The sequence below is a fragment of the Anser anser genome (assembly GCF_964211835.1).
Source record: "Anser anser genome assembly, chromosome: 15".
NCBI lineage: Eukaryota > Metazoa > Chordata > Aves > Anseriformes > Anatidae > Anser > Anser anser.
The window spans coordinates 7,933,036-7,950,676 of record NC_139736.1 but is presented as its reverse complement, the minus strand read 5'-3'; the positions used below and the strand labels follow the sequence as shown (position 1 = coordinate 7,950,676).

The following is a 17,641-nucleotide window of genomic DNA, read 5'->3' as shown; positions in this document are numbered from 1 at the left end:
TTGTGTTCATTTTTGTAACCATAGCCACGCTTGTCCGCAGCAGCTGCTCTTTGTGTTAAGAATTGAACTCTCAGTAGCAGCACAAAGTTGAGTTTATTTAAACAGCATTTAAGTATTGTTTAATGGGATAACAGTCCACAAAAAATGAATCACTTTTGGTTGGGTTTCTTTCATATTCCTCTCAATGCCTCATAAATTCTCATTGCTTTTGCATATGCCATTTTCCAGCTAAAGGGGCTATGGTAGAACCAGACAAAACTGCACTTTAAACTTATGGGTTTGATAACAAACTTCCTAAGCGAGTTGTTCCTAAAAGCTAACAGAACCTGTAGGCACTTACTTGCAAACTTTTTGTGAGTCAAACTGCCTCTGAGGCTTAGGGACCTGATTTTGAAGGTTTAAATAGCTTGGAACAGTTGTTTGTTTTTCCACGAATACAAAATAAATGCTATTTATTTTAACATGTCTTATTTTAAAAATCCTGTTTAAAATAGCTAATTTCTGGCAGTTGAGATAAAACCTTCCTTTAAAATGACAAGCGGCATCACCAGTAAAGAGTAGAGAACTGGCAGACGTGTCTTGTTGCTTGGGATGTAAGTGTTGTGAGAGAGCAGAGGAACCTTAGCTTGTGTATCAACTGGTAAGTAAAGCAAGAACTGATTTGTCTTATGCTTTTGAAGTATAAACAGTTTATTTAACAATTGGTGATCTTACGCCAGGTAGGATGTTTTAGCTTGTCTTTTTAGGTTTATCTTGGACTTCCTTTGTTTAGTGATTTCTCTTGCAAAGTTAATAGCCTTTTGTTCTCAGTTGTCTTTGTGTAAGATTGTGTTGTGTAGTAAGGAGTGAGAGGCTTGACTAGTGTTTTTTGGTCGTGTTTTTTTTCCTCCAACAGTAATGCAGGCTCAGAATTACTTCAGCATCTGCTACTGAGTTTTGGCACAGAAAACAGATTTGTCTAGAAAAAATGAGCTGTGTACGTTTTGGAGTGAGTTTATTCTTTTTTGTTACTTCATTTGGACCTATATAGTAATAGGAAAATATGGTTCTTGTGTAATTAATTTAGCTTCATGTAGTAAATGTATATTAAGTCAAAATTCTTCAATGGTACTTAAAAGTTTTACTCCCACAGGTTACAATCACATGAGAGACTACACGTTTCACATCTTTCGTATCTTTTAGTCCTGTCATTTAGGATGTTAGTTTGTAATAGTTTTTAGATGTTTTGGGACAGAAGATGCAATGTAAAAATAATTTTTCTTATAATTTCCTATTTTGTTCCCTTTATTTAAACAAGTATTCTTATACTTGAGGTACAAAATTAAACACTTACCTAAAACATGAGCAATAACAGGGAAAAGCTGTGACCAGAGTAAGCTTGAGTTCTAAGGGACTGAGTCTTGCAAGAGTTGATGGTGGTCTTCGGATGTCCATAACCAGTCCCGTGGGTTTTTCTTGGGGAGCAGGGTGCTGGGGGGACCACTCACAGCACGGAAAGCTCTGCTGTGTGACAGCTTCCTCGCCTAATAACTACCATGGGTGACACAAGGCACTTGTCACATGCTTGTCTAATCACATTAACTTTGTTATTAAGGTGATGCACAATTAAGTGCAAGTAAGTTAAAAGGGCCACAAATATGGGTGTAGGTATTAAAACACTGCAGTCCTGTTCTTAATATCGTGCTAGTTTTGCCTAGTTTCCCTTTCTGTAACATATCTGCTATGTACACAGTCATGCAGAAGAAAAAAAATACTTAGTAGCTTTGTCCTGTAAAGATAATAGTTTGGGCAGAAAATCTATGCAGCTGCCCATTTCCCTGCTGTGTTTTAAGGGAAACCAGAAGTATTTCATGTATCTGGTGATTATCTTCAAAAACCTGCTTAGACCTATTGAACTTCTAAGGGACTTGTAAGTCGCAACATGGGGTATAATGTGCAGTATTTTGCCCTGGAGAGTAACTGAATTATCTGTTTTGTCGAGGTGGCACTGGATATGTTGCATCGCAGGAAAAAAAGATGCCGTGCAAGGGCATGGTTTAGTTGGGAACTTTCAGCAGAAATTTGGATGAGTTTCATCTCTCAGAAGGCACAGCATGGCCCCCTTTGGCTGCGTGGCCCCAGGTACAGTCAGCTCCCATCCTGCTCCCAGGAGCCCAGAGCGTCCTGCTCGGGGTGCAGAGGTGGGGGGCCCTGGGCAACACCAGCCTGGCCCCATTTGTTGACCCCGTACGGCTCGTTGAGCTCTCTTATCTCAGGACGAGAAGAGGCACTGTGGGAGTCCCTCAGCTTCTGATTCCCCCCAGCAGAACCCTTTCCCTCCCCGCTGGGTGCTGCTGGGCAGGCACCTGGAGCTGCGAGGCGGTGCTGGCCCCGGGCCCTGCCCTGCCGCAGGGGTCCTGGCTGCAGCCGCCCACTTCTTGCACTGCGGAGCATGGGGAAGGAGGCGCACACAGCAGAGGCAGGTAAAGTGCTGCGGGGCTCTGGCTCTCTATAGGTGCCACAGGAGCCCAGCATCTCTTTTCTCAGCCCTCCCCTTCCTTCCCTCCCTCCCTCTGCAGCCTGAACCCCCTGAGCATTCTCCTATAGGGGGTTATACGCTGCTGCATATAGGGCTTTTTTGCGGAGGTGCTGAGAGCTTGGCTGTGAGGGGGAGGATGGGCACCAGCAGTGCGTGAGGTTATCGGCAAGACTTCTGATTATGAGGTTAGCTTTCTGGTTATCAGGCTTCAGATAAGGCACTGGCTGCATCGAAGAGGTGGGTGATAAAATGTCTAGGATTTCTTTACATGGAGGAGCGTGTGTTCGGGGAGCAAGAGGACGGGCAGGCTGTGAGCTCCCCATAACCTGAGAGTCCTGCAAGGGAAGTCTGATATCTGGTCACAGCGTATGCTGCTGTGGTGCAGGGAAAGCTCTGCAGAGAGGTGCCAGATAGGATCTGCAGAGCCACAGGCTGATTTGGGATTGTGAGAGCTCTAGGCAACTTCTGTAAATGGACTAGTTTAACTGACAAAGGAGAATACTTCACCCCACGGATTGTTTTATCAAGCGCAGCTATTTCACAGCAGATCTCTTCAGCACCTGCTAATTGTCCATTGCAGTTAGTTGGGATAAAACAGCACTACCCACCTCATATATTTCCCTGTATTTCATCTCCTTGTGTATTAATTTGGTATGCTTTAATTAAAATACACTCCCTGATCAAAGTGAGTGTGTTGGAATAAACAAATCGGGGTTGACATTAGTAGCATGATTTAAACCCTACAGATTAATCAAACCTTGCTGCAAAACTAATAGGACAACGGCAGAAACAAACACAAGAAAGTTCATTGTCCAGGAAACCAGATACATCTGAATGAGAGACTGCAGTGTGGTACTCCCAAAAGAATTGTTGAAAAGGGTTTCAGTGCATGTAAGAAAAGTACAGAGGCACTACCTTCTTGAAGCCTAATGATTATTTTTTTTGTCATCCATCAGTTTGAGTCGCTCCTGTTACAAAACTTGAGTTATGTATTTGGTTAGACTGAGGTATTGCTAGAGGCTGTTGACAGACGTTCTCATAAGAGTACCCTGCTGATATGTGAATTTAAACATTCTGAAAAAGTTGTTCCTAATTATCAAATGTTCAAATCTGTAATCCAATCCATGGCAGAGAACAACAACAACAAAAAAAAACAGATCCAAATTCAGCAAAAAAAAGAAATGGGGAAATTAAGCGTAGCGGCAGATAAGCCTTTGAAAGGAAGGAAAGGGAGAGAAAGCCTAACAAAGTGATCTTGTGGTCGGAGCAAAGCTGGCTGATGGGGCCTCTGTATCATTTGTTAAAAATAATGGAGTAATTCCAGTGCAAGAAGCTGCAATCTGCAGAGCATCACCTAATATTTGAATTAATTTGTTGCTTCCCCTGTGGGGGTGGTGTCCCCCGCGGTTGGGCAGAGGCAGGAAACCCTCCCTGCAGGGACCTGCTGCAGCAGGGGGCTACAGCAGGCGATGGTCCTGGTGCAGGGGAGGGAGCGTGGCTGCAGAAATGCCTCTGGGAGAGAGACCTGCTCAGTCCCCACTTCTTTTCAATCCTGGCTGTGTGTCAGGCCAAGCAGCTTTGCACTATGTATCCTTGTCCTTCAGGATGTAGACCAAATGGAAAAAAAGAAATCACATTGTATAGGACAACTGAGACTGTTGGTCTTCCCTGACAAGAATCAGTGACGGCCTGGTGCAAAGCTCTGAGAGTCCCATTACTGCCCTTCCTTCCAGTTCATTTAGCTTTTGGTGACCTTCATGCCGCACAGCACAAGGCAGCAGGGATAGCAGAAGCTACTAAAGCACATATTTCCCTAGAAACTATGACCTGGCCGATGCTGGAAAAATTGATGGTGTACTTCTCATGAGTACAAAGACTAGAGGTTTGAGCAGTCTAAACAAAGTGGCATGGTCGTGAACCCACGTGTTGCTTTTCCACAGGGGCACAAGTATATTTTTTGGGATCTCTGCAGAGTGGTGGCACGAGGGAGGGGTGGAGTACTCGGCACTGATGCAGAGGGCCAGGCCATGGTGCAGATCAGAGCTCTGCCAGTGGAAGGTCCAAGGGCTGCTCCGCAGTGGTCATACAGGCAATTCCCCAAGCTAGGCTTTGGGATTGTTTGGAGTTTCATTTCTATTTCTTTTTTTTCATTCTCTCTATTTCTTTTTATTTTATCTGAATTTAATTTTTTTCCCAACTAAATTGCATTTAAGTCATATTTAGTTGGAATGTGGCTTAGTAAGGAAACAGTGCTGCTAAGAAGAAAAGTAAAGGAGCTGTTTGGTAAAAGGGAAAGAAAGCTGGCTGCACACACACACACCTAGTAGGCTTGTATAAAGTGTATCTCTATCCTGGAAAAAGATCTAAATGGATAGCTTGGGAGCAAGCACTTTTAGATCATTCTGATCTCAGTCTGCACTCCATAGCTTATGCTGGCTCTAATTTATAGCTATGGAAGTTTGGGGTGAATACTGCCTTTTGACTTTGTTCTTTTTATTTTCCTTTTCAATCCAAATATCTTCTGATTCTATTAAACACTAGAAGAAATGCCCAGACTTTTGAAGATATGTTTCTTATTGATATTAATGAGTCCTGCTGAGATTACACACAGTCAGAACTCCGCAGGTAAGACCAGAAATCCTGTCTGAGGGATGGATTCTGTGTGGATGGAAAATGCTGCGTGTGGTAAAATAGATGCAGTGCTATTTAGTAAGTAGGATCATATTCTCTGCTCTCTTGGCTTCATGGAGCTCCACCAGCAAAGAATTTAGGCTAGATTGTTTGGTAAACAGTAGCCTTTTATTTTCATTGTTTTTCTATAAATACTTTTAATCAAAGCTGCATTGCATGTGTGAAAGTAAATTATAGGTGTATATATAGTTTGATGACAAACATTTTTGTATAGCAATTGAATGGTAAAATGTTAAATCAACTTTTAGTAATGGGATAATCTTTTACAGATTTGCCTCCGTTATTACAAAAAGCTGTGGTTAGTATTTTTATTTGATCTCTCTAATAATGTTTTGTCATATAATCTAAAAATAATACCCGATCACATATATTTATCTTTTTTTCCTTAGGAGGAAGTAATAACTGGGAAATATCTGAATGGTAAAATGCAAAATTGTTCCCACTTATGTTTCTAAAAGGAATTGAAACTCAATATGTCACTATAACTGTTTCTGTTCAATTTTTCATGTATAGCTCTCCTTGATATACTTCATTTTCAGAGGTAATGTATTACTCTCACCATGTTGATTTTAGGTATCATCTTGCACTTCATATACAATGTGTTTCATTTCCACAAAAGCTGAAACATTATGGATAGAATGAAATTGGCTTGTGATTGCTTTGATTTAGATCTCCTGTGAGGAGTATTTTGTCCTAATGAGGAAAAAGCCATTTTTCATGATAAAGCAAAAAACTTGCATTGAATGAGGCTGAGAATATAAATACATGCTACAGCTTTCAAAAACTTCGATAATCAATTTTGTTCATATGTTTCAGAATGGCTTTCTAAGGAAATTAGGTGCAGTTCCAGCTTTTTGTCCATCTTTCAGTCCCGCTCCATCCCATATCCATTCCTTTTCCTCCAGCTGTTTTTGGCAACTTTTGAATTATTTTCTAATTTTGTCTAAATCTGAAAGAGCAATAAAAGCCTCAAAGACAATTCTACTTTTGTGAAACTCAATGGCTGGGTAAAGAAGAAAAACATTAAAGATGCTGCTGGGGGAAACGAAGTAAAAATTAGTCCCCATACTTTCTTTCTATAAGCAGATCATGGCAGGCAGAACAAGGTGCCAGGGGTAGTTGTAGAGCTCCCAGATAGCCACTGGAGATGGTACTAATGGCAATGTGTCAGAAAATTGAGATTACTGTGGGGCAGGTGGAGTTAGATGAAGAAAAAATTTAATTTCTCATCCAACTATTAATTTTCATTGCATTAAATATATTAGCTATTAATCTGGTTAGGCCAAAAAGCTGAATACTTGTGTCATTATGTTGATAGTGACAGTGTTTGCTTCTCCTGTTTTTGTTTTGTCTTGTAATCTGCCATTTTACATGTTGTATTATTTTACTGGCATTTTTGGTCCTGTTTTCTGTTGCAGTTCTAATGCCTGGACAGCAGATACACTTACAAAAGTTATGGCATATTTTCATGCCCAAGACGTTGTATTTACTCTTAGCAGCCTGCAGGTTTGTGACATTTAAAATGCATCCAAATTCTTATTTAAAAAGGAATTCTTAATTAATAAGCAACTTATCTCCATAGCCAAAGCTAGTTTGTTAATAGAGATAATTAATATTCCTAAAGTGTAGCAGAGAAATAGGAAATAGGAATGAACCCCCCGCCCCAAGATTGCAGCAGTATGCAAGGACTAAATCACGAGAAGATCCTTTTGTATCAAATCTGATGGTAAGCAGAAATTTGGAGTTTTCAGGTTGAGTGTTTGTTTCTGAACTGAGTGTGTGCATGTGCTTTTTTCTCCATAAAATGGAAGGTTTCTCCCAGATTTTGACTGTGGCTGTAGTTTGCATTGCTTTTGGTGGAATGAGAGCCTCCAGAGCATCCTACAAAACGCTTCCACCTTGTAAGACTTCTCTGAGCTCTGTTTTCTGTAAGTTGTCAGTGAGGTAGGAAAAAGTTGTTTATCCTGTGTCATGATGATTGGTTAGGAGCCAAATCCCCCAGCCTCACCAGTTTAAGTGGACCTGTAGCCTGCTAGCCCGGACGTGGAGCTCTTTCTCCTCCCTGCACGCACACACTCCGAAAAAGGAAAATGTCAAATGTGCAACCTTGGGCTTCATACCCAAAGCCCACAGCCCTGCAGTTCTGTAGCACGCAAATCCACTCCCAAGTCCTGTTTCACTGCCACTGCTCTTCCAAACCTGCACGAGACTGACACTACCTCTTCATCTCTTGATGTCTTTAAAATTCACTTACATAGATGAATTTTATAGTCACTTTAAGGCTGTTATCAGCCCTGAGCTCTCCAGCCAAACAGGGTCCTATGTTAATATGTGCTGGTGGCAATGCCAAGACAACAAACGACAGCGTTGACTCAAATTCCTAACCAATTCTGAAATAATTCTGGTGGGAATTAGAAGAGATTTTCTCCAGTCTGGTGCTAATGAGCCTTACAGTGTTTTCTGTTCCTATGCTATAATTCCCCTTAGAGTTTTAAAACCAGCACAAGGTTGTTAGCTGGTAATGCAGTTTGATGTGAGAGGGGAGATTCTTGCCTTATGACCTGCTACAGGCTTTGCCTCCCATTTAATTGCACATTTCCTTCCTTTTTTTAAGTAGTAATAATATGCACACATTACCACATGTTCTGAGATCTTTAAAAGGTTCATTTGCAGAAAAGCATTATTACCCTTGTTTTTATGGAGGGAGAAACAGACATTTTTGTTAAATGGCTCACTGCAGAGGACTTGATAATGACACCAGGAATAGCCTTTAAAAATGTTTCTCTTTTCAGCATTGCATTGAGATACAATTTTCTGTTTACATTTTGTGTTGAGGGTGGTTACTCCAGTCATTGACAACGTGGACGATACAGAAAGCTAAGCATTTATCCCTCCTTCAGTGGAGATTTTCAGGGATTAAAAGATGCCCCTAGTAGAATACTGTGAGCTTTATGTTTATTGTGCATATTTTTTTACACTTCAGATGTCCATACAAAGTTACTTGCAGAACCTTTTATACCAGCCTAGGCAGCTGCTGTCCGTGTTTCAGCAGCTTGATCAGCAGCAGTTCCAGACTGCAATGAAGTACCTCTTCAACAGCAGAAAGGACCGTCTTGTAAGTCACTGCGTGAGAAACAAAAGCTGCTGTCAAAGGTTTAGATAAAGGGGAAGGGGCCAGACCGGGGGGTCTCAGTGTGTATATTGTGCTGGTACTTAGCTGGATTGGAGCAGATTGCAGGAGCCCCTTTCCTTAGGTCAGCGTCTAAAAGTTTGGTGCCAAATCCAAGCGTGGATTTTCTCTGAACCCACTGGAGAAAGGTGCATCCCCAGAGAATGACCTACCTTCCTGCACAGATACTACTGGGAGGGTAGGACTGGTTGTTCTCCGGGTGTGTCTGCTTCTCTACGCTGGCTAGAAAGAGAGGCAAGACGGCAAAAGAAGGTGAAATTAGTTATCTTGTTATAGCACCATACAAGCAAATCATGAGGCAGTTTGGAGGGGAAGCAGCACAACACGTTTTGCTTGCCCTTATGGTGTGTTCTGTGGGTGACCCATCTTAAACAACTCACTGGCTTTGAGTGAGTGCCCCCCAGAGAGGCGGCCTGCAGAGGGGTTTGCCACCCCTGGGGTGGGATGGTGGCCTTGCAGGTGACAGCACCTGGCATCCTCCCTGTGGGCCTCCAGCGTGGGTGTCACTGCAGGGCTGCAGACTAACGTGGGACAAAGGCAGAGCATTTCTCCGGATGTGTGAGGTGACTGCCCAGGACAAGGGCTGGATGCTCCACTACTCAAGCAGTGGCGGCACAGCTCTTGCTGCCTGAGCACACGGATGGGAGCCAGAGCGGCAGAGCGTGAGCCCTGTCAGTACGTTGTGAATTTTGTCTTCTCAAATGGTGCACCCTGTTCTTCCAAGACCAATAATATCAGTGACAAGTCACCAGACCTTGGACTATCAGCTCTGACCATGCTGTCCTAGACATACCAGTGTGTGAGAGAGAGAAAAAAAAAAAGTGATTCATCCCCAGCCAGGTTGGCTTTATTACCTGGGCTTGTTTCTTGATGCACCTGATCTCTTGGAGGGACTGTTTGTAGTAACAGCTGCAAGAAATACTGCATGGGAAAAGATCTGTTCTAGAGATGCCTACATACTAAATTGTATATGAAAAAATATCCATACTATTCTAGTATCCTTTCATTTTTCCAATAACTTACTCTTTCATGAGAGTGTGTGCTGTAACTTCGGTCATTTGGCTGCTTCTTCATTTTGATTTTGTCAAAAGATTCAAGCTGGTCTCTGGCCAACACCAGACAGAAATTATCTGAACCAATGCAACCCAGCAGCATTTTGCAGCTATTTTTTGTGAGAATAGCACTATATTGTTTGTAGAGTACTTTGTCAGCTTTCAAAATGAAAAATATATTGAATCAAAGAGACGTTATTTTAACCTTGTGTTGCTTGCAGGAAGTGGGAAATGTTGTTCTTAATTGGAAAAACACTAGAGAGAGAATTTTCCAAAGCCCAGGAGTGAACAGGACCTTGTTTCTTATAACGCTGGAGAAATGCTTTCTGGCCCTAAGGGCTATGGACTGTGTGGATATCCTAAGCCAGGTTTTGCGTGTGTCAGCAGTAAACTATCTCCAACCTGATGTCATTGGGAGCCTCCCAAAAGTTCTGCAGGAGGATGCTTTCAGAAACTTGTAAGCAGTTTATTTTTCCAGTCATCACAATTAGTACTATGTAGCATTTGCTGACTGTAAAGAGGTTACTATTTGGTCTCTGTTTTGTCAGCTATAGCTTTCTGCTTTTATCTTGCTGTTTCTAAAAACATTTGACCATGTGTTCTTTTTATTTTAAAAGTTTACTGTTTAGTGAATTAATATGCCATTGTATCACTTAGGTCAACAGTATTCAAGGACCTCTATGACAAAACCTCAGCAAATACACAGAAAGCTCTGTATGGCTGGATGAGGGAGATTCTACAAAAATCCTATAACATGAGTGGTATGTTATGTACAAAGTGTTTTCTTGCTTATCATAAGAGAAAAACAGTCAACAAAAGGCCTGTCCATTGTGTTGCATTGGTTCCCAAATTTAGCATAGGACTGTTTAAGAGTAGCTGTCTTGAATACCTTTGTTGCAGAATGCAATAAACGTAATATATTATTCACAGCAAATAGCTCTCCAAAGACACTTGTTCTTCACCTCTTTTGCACAGAGCTATGCACCAAGTTTCTGTTCCCAAGTTCCTTTTTCTAAGACTTAAATAGGGTACAGTCATCAGGCATTCTGCACAGGTGTGCTGCTCACTTCTGAACTCCTACTCAGAGTGGATCTGGCTGGGAACACATTAGCCAATGCACAGATTAATGTATATGTATAATGTATATGTATGTGTAGATATATATATATATATATGTGGGAAGTTGCAAAAGTTCTACTGCACATGGCACCGACTTGCTCAGAAAAGGGACAAAGATAAAACCGAAGTGGATTCAATCCAATTTTACACATTTTCCTACCTCTGTTAGCCTGGCTAATGTGTCTTAATTAGATACGCTACAGCTGTGACAGTGCTGGGGGTGTTCCATGAGAGGGTTGTAATGCGGTGCCACTAAAGTGTCAAAGCCAGCACTTGAGTTTCAGCGAACATCCCAGTTTATATTCTTCCTATTCCTCTGGAAATCAAATTCAAAATTCCCACTTGTTTCAGTGGAGCAAAATCTGGCTTCTGGGAGCATGGCTATTTCAAAATATCAGTGTAAAGCATAAAGTTGTGGAGAGGAAGTTCACAACTCTGTGATGATGCGTGCTATCGTGTGCTAAGCAGAGATGCAGGACTTATCTCGTGGTACTCAGTAGTCCTGTGAAAATCCCACAGCATCAGACATCATGGTTCATGCCTGAAGGCAGTAAAAGATCACTCAGCTCAGGAGGGACTGAGAATTGCCACGCCTTTCTTAGTCCTGCTTGTTCTTTCACATGCAAAGCAGTGCAGATATAGTGAAGATAAGGTACCGTGTTGAGCATCCAGGTTAAGAGACTTTGGAGAAAACACTGTCTTTGAAGCTCAGAGTACCCAGCTAGTCTGTAAATGCTTTATTCGTAGGAATCCTGTTTTCATTTAAAATACTTTGAGAGAATGTTACTAAATGAATCACGTTTCTTAACTGTTAAGCATTATTTTTGCCAAACTTTTTCCATATAAGTATATGAATGATTTTTAATTTTCTCCATTATCGCTATTGCATATTGCTGAAATAAGTGGTATCATCACTAATAATATATATCAAGTGTTAAAAAGTATCATGCCTTCCTGATGTTCTTCAATAATATATTTGATTAGGAAAACCAAGTTTAAAAAATGCTGCTCCATACTTAATGCTATTGGTGTAATTTTTCCAGTCCCATACTTTATCCACTTCTGTTTCAACAACATAAAACATTGATCATTTTCATATGAGAAAATTAGAAACATTTGCAATGCTATTTTGTTTCCATTAAAAAAAAAAAAAAAGATTTCATAAAAATGTGGTGCTAAAAACTAGCTAATGGAAGGAACCTGACTCTCTGCTAAGCATTTTTCTGATTTGCAGACTTTTTTTTTTTTAACCAATAATAAAATACTGGGTACAACATATTTGAAAAAGTGATGAGTTTCCAAACATTTTAGTGAGTATTTATTTGTACAAAACAGAGTTCAGTGAATCAGCTTCATGGGTCAGCGCAGAAAATTTATGGATTTTGGGACGATACATGGTCCATCTGCCTTTAGAAGAAATTCTGAAAATTAGTCTCAATGAAGTAAGTAAAAAAAATATGGTTGGATCTACCTTTGTCCAGTGATGTCAGCTACAAACAGTATAAACACAAATGTAAACTTAAACATGAAAAAGAATTTTATATACTTTAATTTCTTAAATATAATTTTTAAAATAAATATAAAATGAATTCAAATCCATTGTCAAACAAATATTCCTCTATTTTGTAATTCAAAAGGACTATCATTGATATGTAAGTATTTATCTGCATTGGGCTTCTGTGACTTGTACCGAAAGAAAGATGGGGGACCAGTGATATTTGACAGTTCAACAGAGAATCATTCATTCAGTGTTGCCTTCAGAAACAGTGTTATCCAAATCTATCTTCTTCCTTTCTGTATAACATAAATGGAGTCAATTAATTTATAGTGTCAAACACTTTATTAGATGCAATCACTTCCTAATCCTCATGCATGATTTTGTTTGCATTGATCAGATAAGACTATTCATTAGCTATGACAATGCAACGAAGCAGTTGGACACAGTGTATGATATCACACCAGAGCTTGCACAAGCTTTCCTGGAAAGAATAAACTCATCAGGATTTGATATGAGAAACACTTCAACTATCTACAGGCAAGACTGATTTTTTTTTTTTCTGGCTGTGTATGGAGAGAATAAGTAAGAAGAAAAGAGAAGAGTATATGTAGTAAATAGCTGATGAGTTTGTTGATGTGGCATAGCTTTTTCCTTCTAGCAGAAAAATCTAGGCTGAAATCCAACCCGGGTTAGCAACAGTGAAGAACTGCTATTTTATGAATTTTGGACATGTGCCTAATTAGCTGATGTTTTGTTTCCAGCTCTGCAGCGAGGAGTTGTCTGTAGTATCAGTAAGAGGACCACAGCAGTGTCTGGGGGACCCAGTCAAAACTGTTGTCGTATGGTACAGCAATAAAATAAATTGGGATGACAGGACACAAGCTGCCTTGGGTGTTCAAATCACAGCAGATATTTTGTGGAAATTGTGTTACAGTTAGGATTTAAGGAGGAAATTGTAGCTCACACCAGCCAGGGCTGCAGGTGGTGTCCACTTGATGGTGTCACCAGAGGGGTTGCTCATCCTTGTCCTCTTTACAAGTGGTCCTACTGAGCAGAGAAGAGCCATGGTTAGATGCTTGTGACTTTTATGTGTGCAAGCAGGAAACTGCACTTTTAGGGCTCTCAAATTAGCACTTTTTTTTTGATTTTACTTTAAAAATAACAACAAAAAAAAAAGCTAGCTTTTATTCATAAATACGCAGTGAGCATGAGCTATGTGCAGGAGAGTGCTGTGCATTTACATTTGCGCTGTCATATAAGTGGATGTATTTAGTCCCAAGACACCACTTTCTGGAGTTATTTGTAGTCTCCTTGGGGGATACCTTAGAGGTTTAAAATAATGGAGAATATGCTTTATGACTTCAGAGCTCCTGTCTTTATTGCAGTGTAACTCATTGACTTCCATGAAGTGTTGTTGATTGTCAGGGATGTAAGCGACAAAAGAATTATGCCCACTGTCTAGATTTCATGTCAGAAATTTTTAAAGTGATTTTATCACTCATGAGAGGTGCCAGATTGTCACCAATGAGAGGAATATCATGTTCCATAATCCTTAATATATTCCATTTTCCCAACACACTTATTTTATGTTACTCATTTTAACCATACTGATGATTTAAATGCACTTTTACTTTTAAAAAGTAGCGTTATTCATTACTGCCAATCCCAAAGGAGACAAAGAGCTCTTGGTGGTTATGCAATAATGCATCAGAAGGTAATTATTTGTTATAAAAGTGCAGTTATAATGTTTCTTTGATTTATATGTTAGTTTGATGATGTCCCATGAATTCAGATGAGCTGCAGAAGCAGTAGGTTGTTACATCACTAGGCTGGTTGTTGTTGAGGGACATGGGGAACTAAAAGCTGAGACTTTGTACGCAGCAGATTTTTTTTGTTTTTATGAACTTTGCGGCCGCAGCATTGTCCACTGTTGATCTAGTTTACATCTGGGTGTGGACATTTGAACTCTGCCTACACCCGCATCCTTGAATTGGAAAAAACACAGACTGCAGCATGTGAGCTGTGCTTTGCCCATATCTTTGCAAGTTCTTGTCCTGTATAAGTTACGAAAGAAAAGGCTAGGAGTTTTCAGCGACATGGGACTGATTCAGGCTTCCTATAAACTAATTCATCACCACTGCTTTAAAGTTTCAAATCCAGAGAGAGCGATGCACAATTCAGGCCTCCATCCATGCAGGCCTGCAGGTAATGGCAACAAATATTCCCAAGGCACAAGTCCGGAGGCCGTGTACAGCAGGTGCTAGCCCTTGGTGGTGTGAGGATATGTGCCCACTAACTACAGCCATGGTTGCACTTTACAGAGGTTAATGAAAATGCCAAGAAATGTTAGAGAGTGTGGAGACAAATGAGCTCCTCATCTGGTTCACAACACAGCCTTACTGTTCTGGCACAACTGAGGCAATGAACCACAGCACGTTGAATCCATCCAAGGGCCTGTCGTAGGGATAAAGAAATATGTTTGGTGAGAAGTACATAGGCTTCCTTTAAACCTGAGACAACAGAGAGGCTATGCAATGCTCTAACTGCTGTGCCACCACATGAATGAGTTGTGTTACTTGTGAAATCCAAGCAGGATTTGAAGTAGAGTTCAAAGTGTACATTCAATCCAGATAAAAACTCAGCAAGCTACTTTGGGACTTCTTAATAGCCCTCCATCCTTTTCAAAGTGGAGATTATACTGCCAATTCTGCCAAGGGCAGTGGAGTCTAGTAACTGGGAAAGTCCAGGAATGGACAAATGGAACGGGGGAACTTAAATTTTTGACAGCACAAATATGAGTAGAGTTTAGCTAACTACAGAGAATAGTGCAAGTCTCTCATATCCACATTTCAGGCCATGTAGAGTTTTAAAGATCGCTTCTTAAAGCGTTGGTGACAAACAAATGACTTAAGTTTGGTGCACAAGTGGGGTATACCATATTTCACATTCCTGAGAGTGACAGCTTTTATCTCAGAAGCTAGCTAATGTATTTCTTCCATATAGGCTAGGTTTGTTGGTTTGCTTTTATGATGACATGGAACAGATGGATGCCTCTGTGGCCCGGGCTTTGCTTCATCAAATGATTAAATGCAATCAATTGAGAGGTTTCCAGGCCGAGGTTCAGAAGGTGGGTACCGTGCTCGTGCGTTTTTCCTATTCCTGAAAACAAAGGAGGGAGGGACTTCTTGAATTGAGGAAAAAAAAAAAAAAGAGTGGAAAAATTACTGGGATCTAAGAAATAAAGGAAATAGTTCTTGAGTGTATGATGCAAAGAATAAAAGCCTATCTTTTTTTTTTCCACAGTGCTCATTCTTTTCTTGTTCTGTTTCTTCCGTATTTCTTTTGACAACTGTGGTTCTACTTTTGGATTTTTATGAACTGTGTGGTCACTAAATGCTTGCCAATTTCTATTCCAAAAACTCCAGTTAAAGTTTTGGGTGATAATTAGAAATTTGTTCTTGGCAGACTTTTGTTTCCCATCTGTTTTTTTTTTTGTTTGTTTGTTTGCTTTAGCTCAAATCTCAGCTCTTGAATATTGCTGTGCAGAACCAGACTTTGAATGATATCCTTGGATCGCTGTCAGACGCTGTGGTTGGACTGACTTCAGGTCAGCTGGAATCTTTGTCACCTGAGGCGGTTCATAATGCTATTGCAACACTAAACCAAGTCTCTGGATGGGCAAAAAGCCAAGTTATGATTTTATCCAGTAAATACCTCTCTTATGAAAAGGTACCTTTGATATAGCTTTCCTGTCTTCTCTTTTGTAATAGTGAAATGTCTTTTTTCTCAACAATAATTGTAGATGTTGAAAAGTTTAGTATCAGTATGACACTTTTTGTAGTACTGTTAGTGGTTAGAAATTTTTGTTTAAATTAAATAAAAACATTCAAAACTGTAGCCTAAAGTAATTTTCCAGTGACATGGAGAATGCCTATTTGCGTTTGGCAGTTGTATATATTATTTTGTTTGTATTGCTGCCGCATGCAGCAGAACTTGCATGATCAAAGACTATATATTGGACTATATATTAAAATATATCGTAATGGAAGGAATCAGGCTTCTCTGTTTCAAAATAAAGGAGCCTCTGGAAAATGGTTGTATTTGTTCCCTGGACAGTCTTGTCTGGATTGAAAAATATCAGAGGAAAGTACATCCCTAGGCAAGAAAGGCATTAAATATTCAAGAAAAGCAGTTTTGATTTATTAACTTTCACTTTTAATGTGTCTGCTGTACACAACCCAGATAACTTTGTTTTCTCTGTTATGTCTGCAGGTTTTATTTTATAATGTTAGTCAAATGGGTGCATTGGTAACTGGTATTAGCACTCAGTCATTCTACAGGATGAACCCAAAGGAGCTTTCTCAGGTCATTCGAGGCACAACGTCCCAATACTCGCCAGACTTATCACCTGCACAACAACAAGGGATCCTCAGGAAGGTACCTGTGTAGAAGGTTCTCTTTGTGCAAAAGCATAATAAAGCATAATATTCAGAGCATGATTTAAAATGTTATCACTGAGATGTGGGTTTAACTCAATGGTTAATATTTCTAGTGTTGTTTTTTTTTCTGGAAAAGAAGGCTGTTTTGAAGGCTCTCTCTAGCTTAGTCTATGGCTTTTTTTTAAAAACTGATAAGTTTTTCTTTTATCCTCTCTAGAGAAATATTATACAAAATAGAAAGTCAGATCCTGTAATTCTAAGCATAAGTTCTGAAATGTCATGTGTTTGTCTCTTCCGCTTTTTAGATAGCTTCATCTAGAGATTTTTCTTCACCAGTCACAGATATACAAGGGGCTTTCTTTAGAGAAATATCTCTTCCTGATTTATGGAAAGGGACTGGATATAATTCTTCAGTAATGAAAGAAAAAGAGCTAAGAAGAAGCCAGGTAAAAAACATTGTGAGCTTTCCATTCCACTGCGATTTAGTATAATGGGAGAATAGGAAAAGTGTTGTAATAGGTGTTAAAGGAACGTAGGCAAAAGGAAGGAACTGCCGCAAGTATGTTTTCATGTAAGCAACTAGTGGTCACTTAGAGCCTGACAGGATTCTAAGTCAATATAGTGGAAAGGAAAACATTAATGTTCTGAGTTCAAATATCTTAAAGTTTCTGCCATAAATTCTCTTTCTGGTACTGTGTATACTAGATACTTGCATGTACGACCAGTCCTTTGGCTCTTTCCAGAGATGGAAGGTTGGACCAGATGACCTCCAGAGGTCCCTTTAAACTTAAATTTTATTCTGTGGTCATGTTCCACAAACATGTTTAACGTCATCCCGCAGTGCCTGTCACTGATATCTTATGAAGAACAGGTTCACCACTGGATGCCTGCAAAACTTTGTTGTTGGCCAGGCTGGACCCCAGAAATGCCTTTAGGGTACATAAGAGCATTAAGCAAACAAAAACCTTGCAGTAGTTATTGTATCTTTCAACTGCATTAGCGAAGTTTAACTTTGTGTGGTGGTTTTTATTTCAGGCTTTATATCTGTATGAGTTATTGTCTAAGAAAAGCTCTCCTGTTGACCTCCTAAGGTATGGATGATAGTCTGTCTTTGGAAAGGGGTTTAAGTCTAGA

The 17,641-nt window shown here is 40.1% G+C and overlaps 1 protein-coding gene across 13 annotated transcripts in view; it reads left to right on the top strand.

The window, feature by feature from the left end:
* Nucleotides 1-127: 127 nt before the first annotated feature.
* OTOA (otoancorin) overlaps nt 128-17,641 on the top strand; it is a 37,084-nt gene continuing 19,570 nt past the window's right edge. For 5 of the 13 annotated variants that reach the window (XM_083800299.1, XM_083800307.1, XM_083800308.1 and 2 more), the window contains exons 1-17: nt 128-2,121; nt 2,307-2,462; nt 5,060-5,143; nt 5,479-5,507; nt 5,599-5,629; nt 5,723-5,750; nt 6,628-6,715; nt 8,193-8,324; nt 9,673-9,908; nt 10,109-10,212; nt 11,906-12,012; nt 12,466-12,605; nt 15,072-15,195; nt 15,582-15,797; nt 16,341-16,505; nt 16,813-16,953; nt 17,543-17,598. In XM_083800299.1, the coding sequence (XP_083656425.1) occupies nt 2,094-2,121; nt 2,307-2,462; nt 5,060-5,143; nt 5,479-5,507; nt 5,599-5,629; nt 5,723-5,750; nt 6,628-6,715; nt 8,193-8,324; nt 9,673-9,908; nt 10,109-10,212; nt 11,906-12,012; nt 12,466-12,605; nt 15,072-15,195; nt 15,582-15,797; nt 16,341-16,505; nt 16,813-16,953; nt 17,543-17,598 (1,865 nt within the window). In that variant the 5' untranslated portion in view covers nt 128-2,093. Of the gene's footprint in view, nt 2,122-2,255; nt 2,463-5,059; nt 5,144-5,478; nt 5,508-5,598; nt 5,630-5,722; nt 5,751-6,627; nt 6,716-8,192; nt 8,325-9,672; nt 9,909-10,108; nt 10,213-11,905; nt 12,013-12,465; nt 12,606-15,071; nt 15,196-15,581; nt 15,798-16,340; nt 16,506-16,812; nt 16,954-17,542; nt 17,599-17,641 lie in introns of those variants that run through there. The other 8 variants (XM_083800301.1, XM_083800302.1, XM_083800303.1 and 5 more) reach the window with 8 other exon arrangements.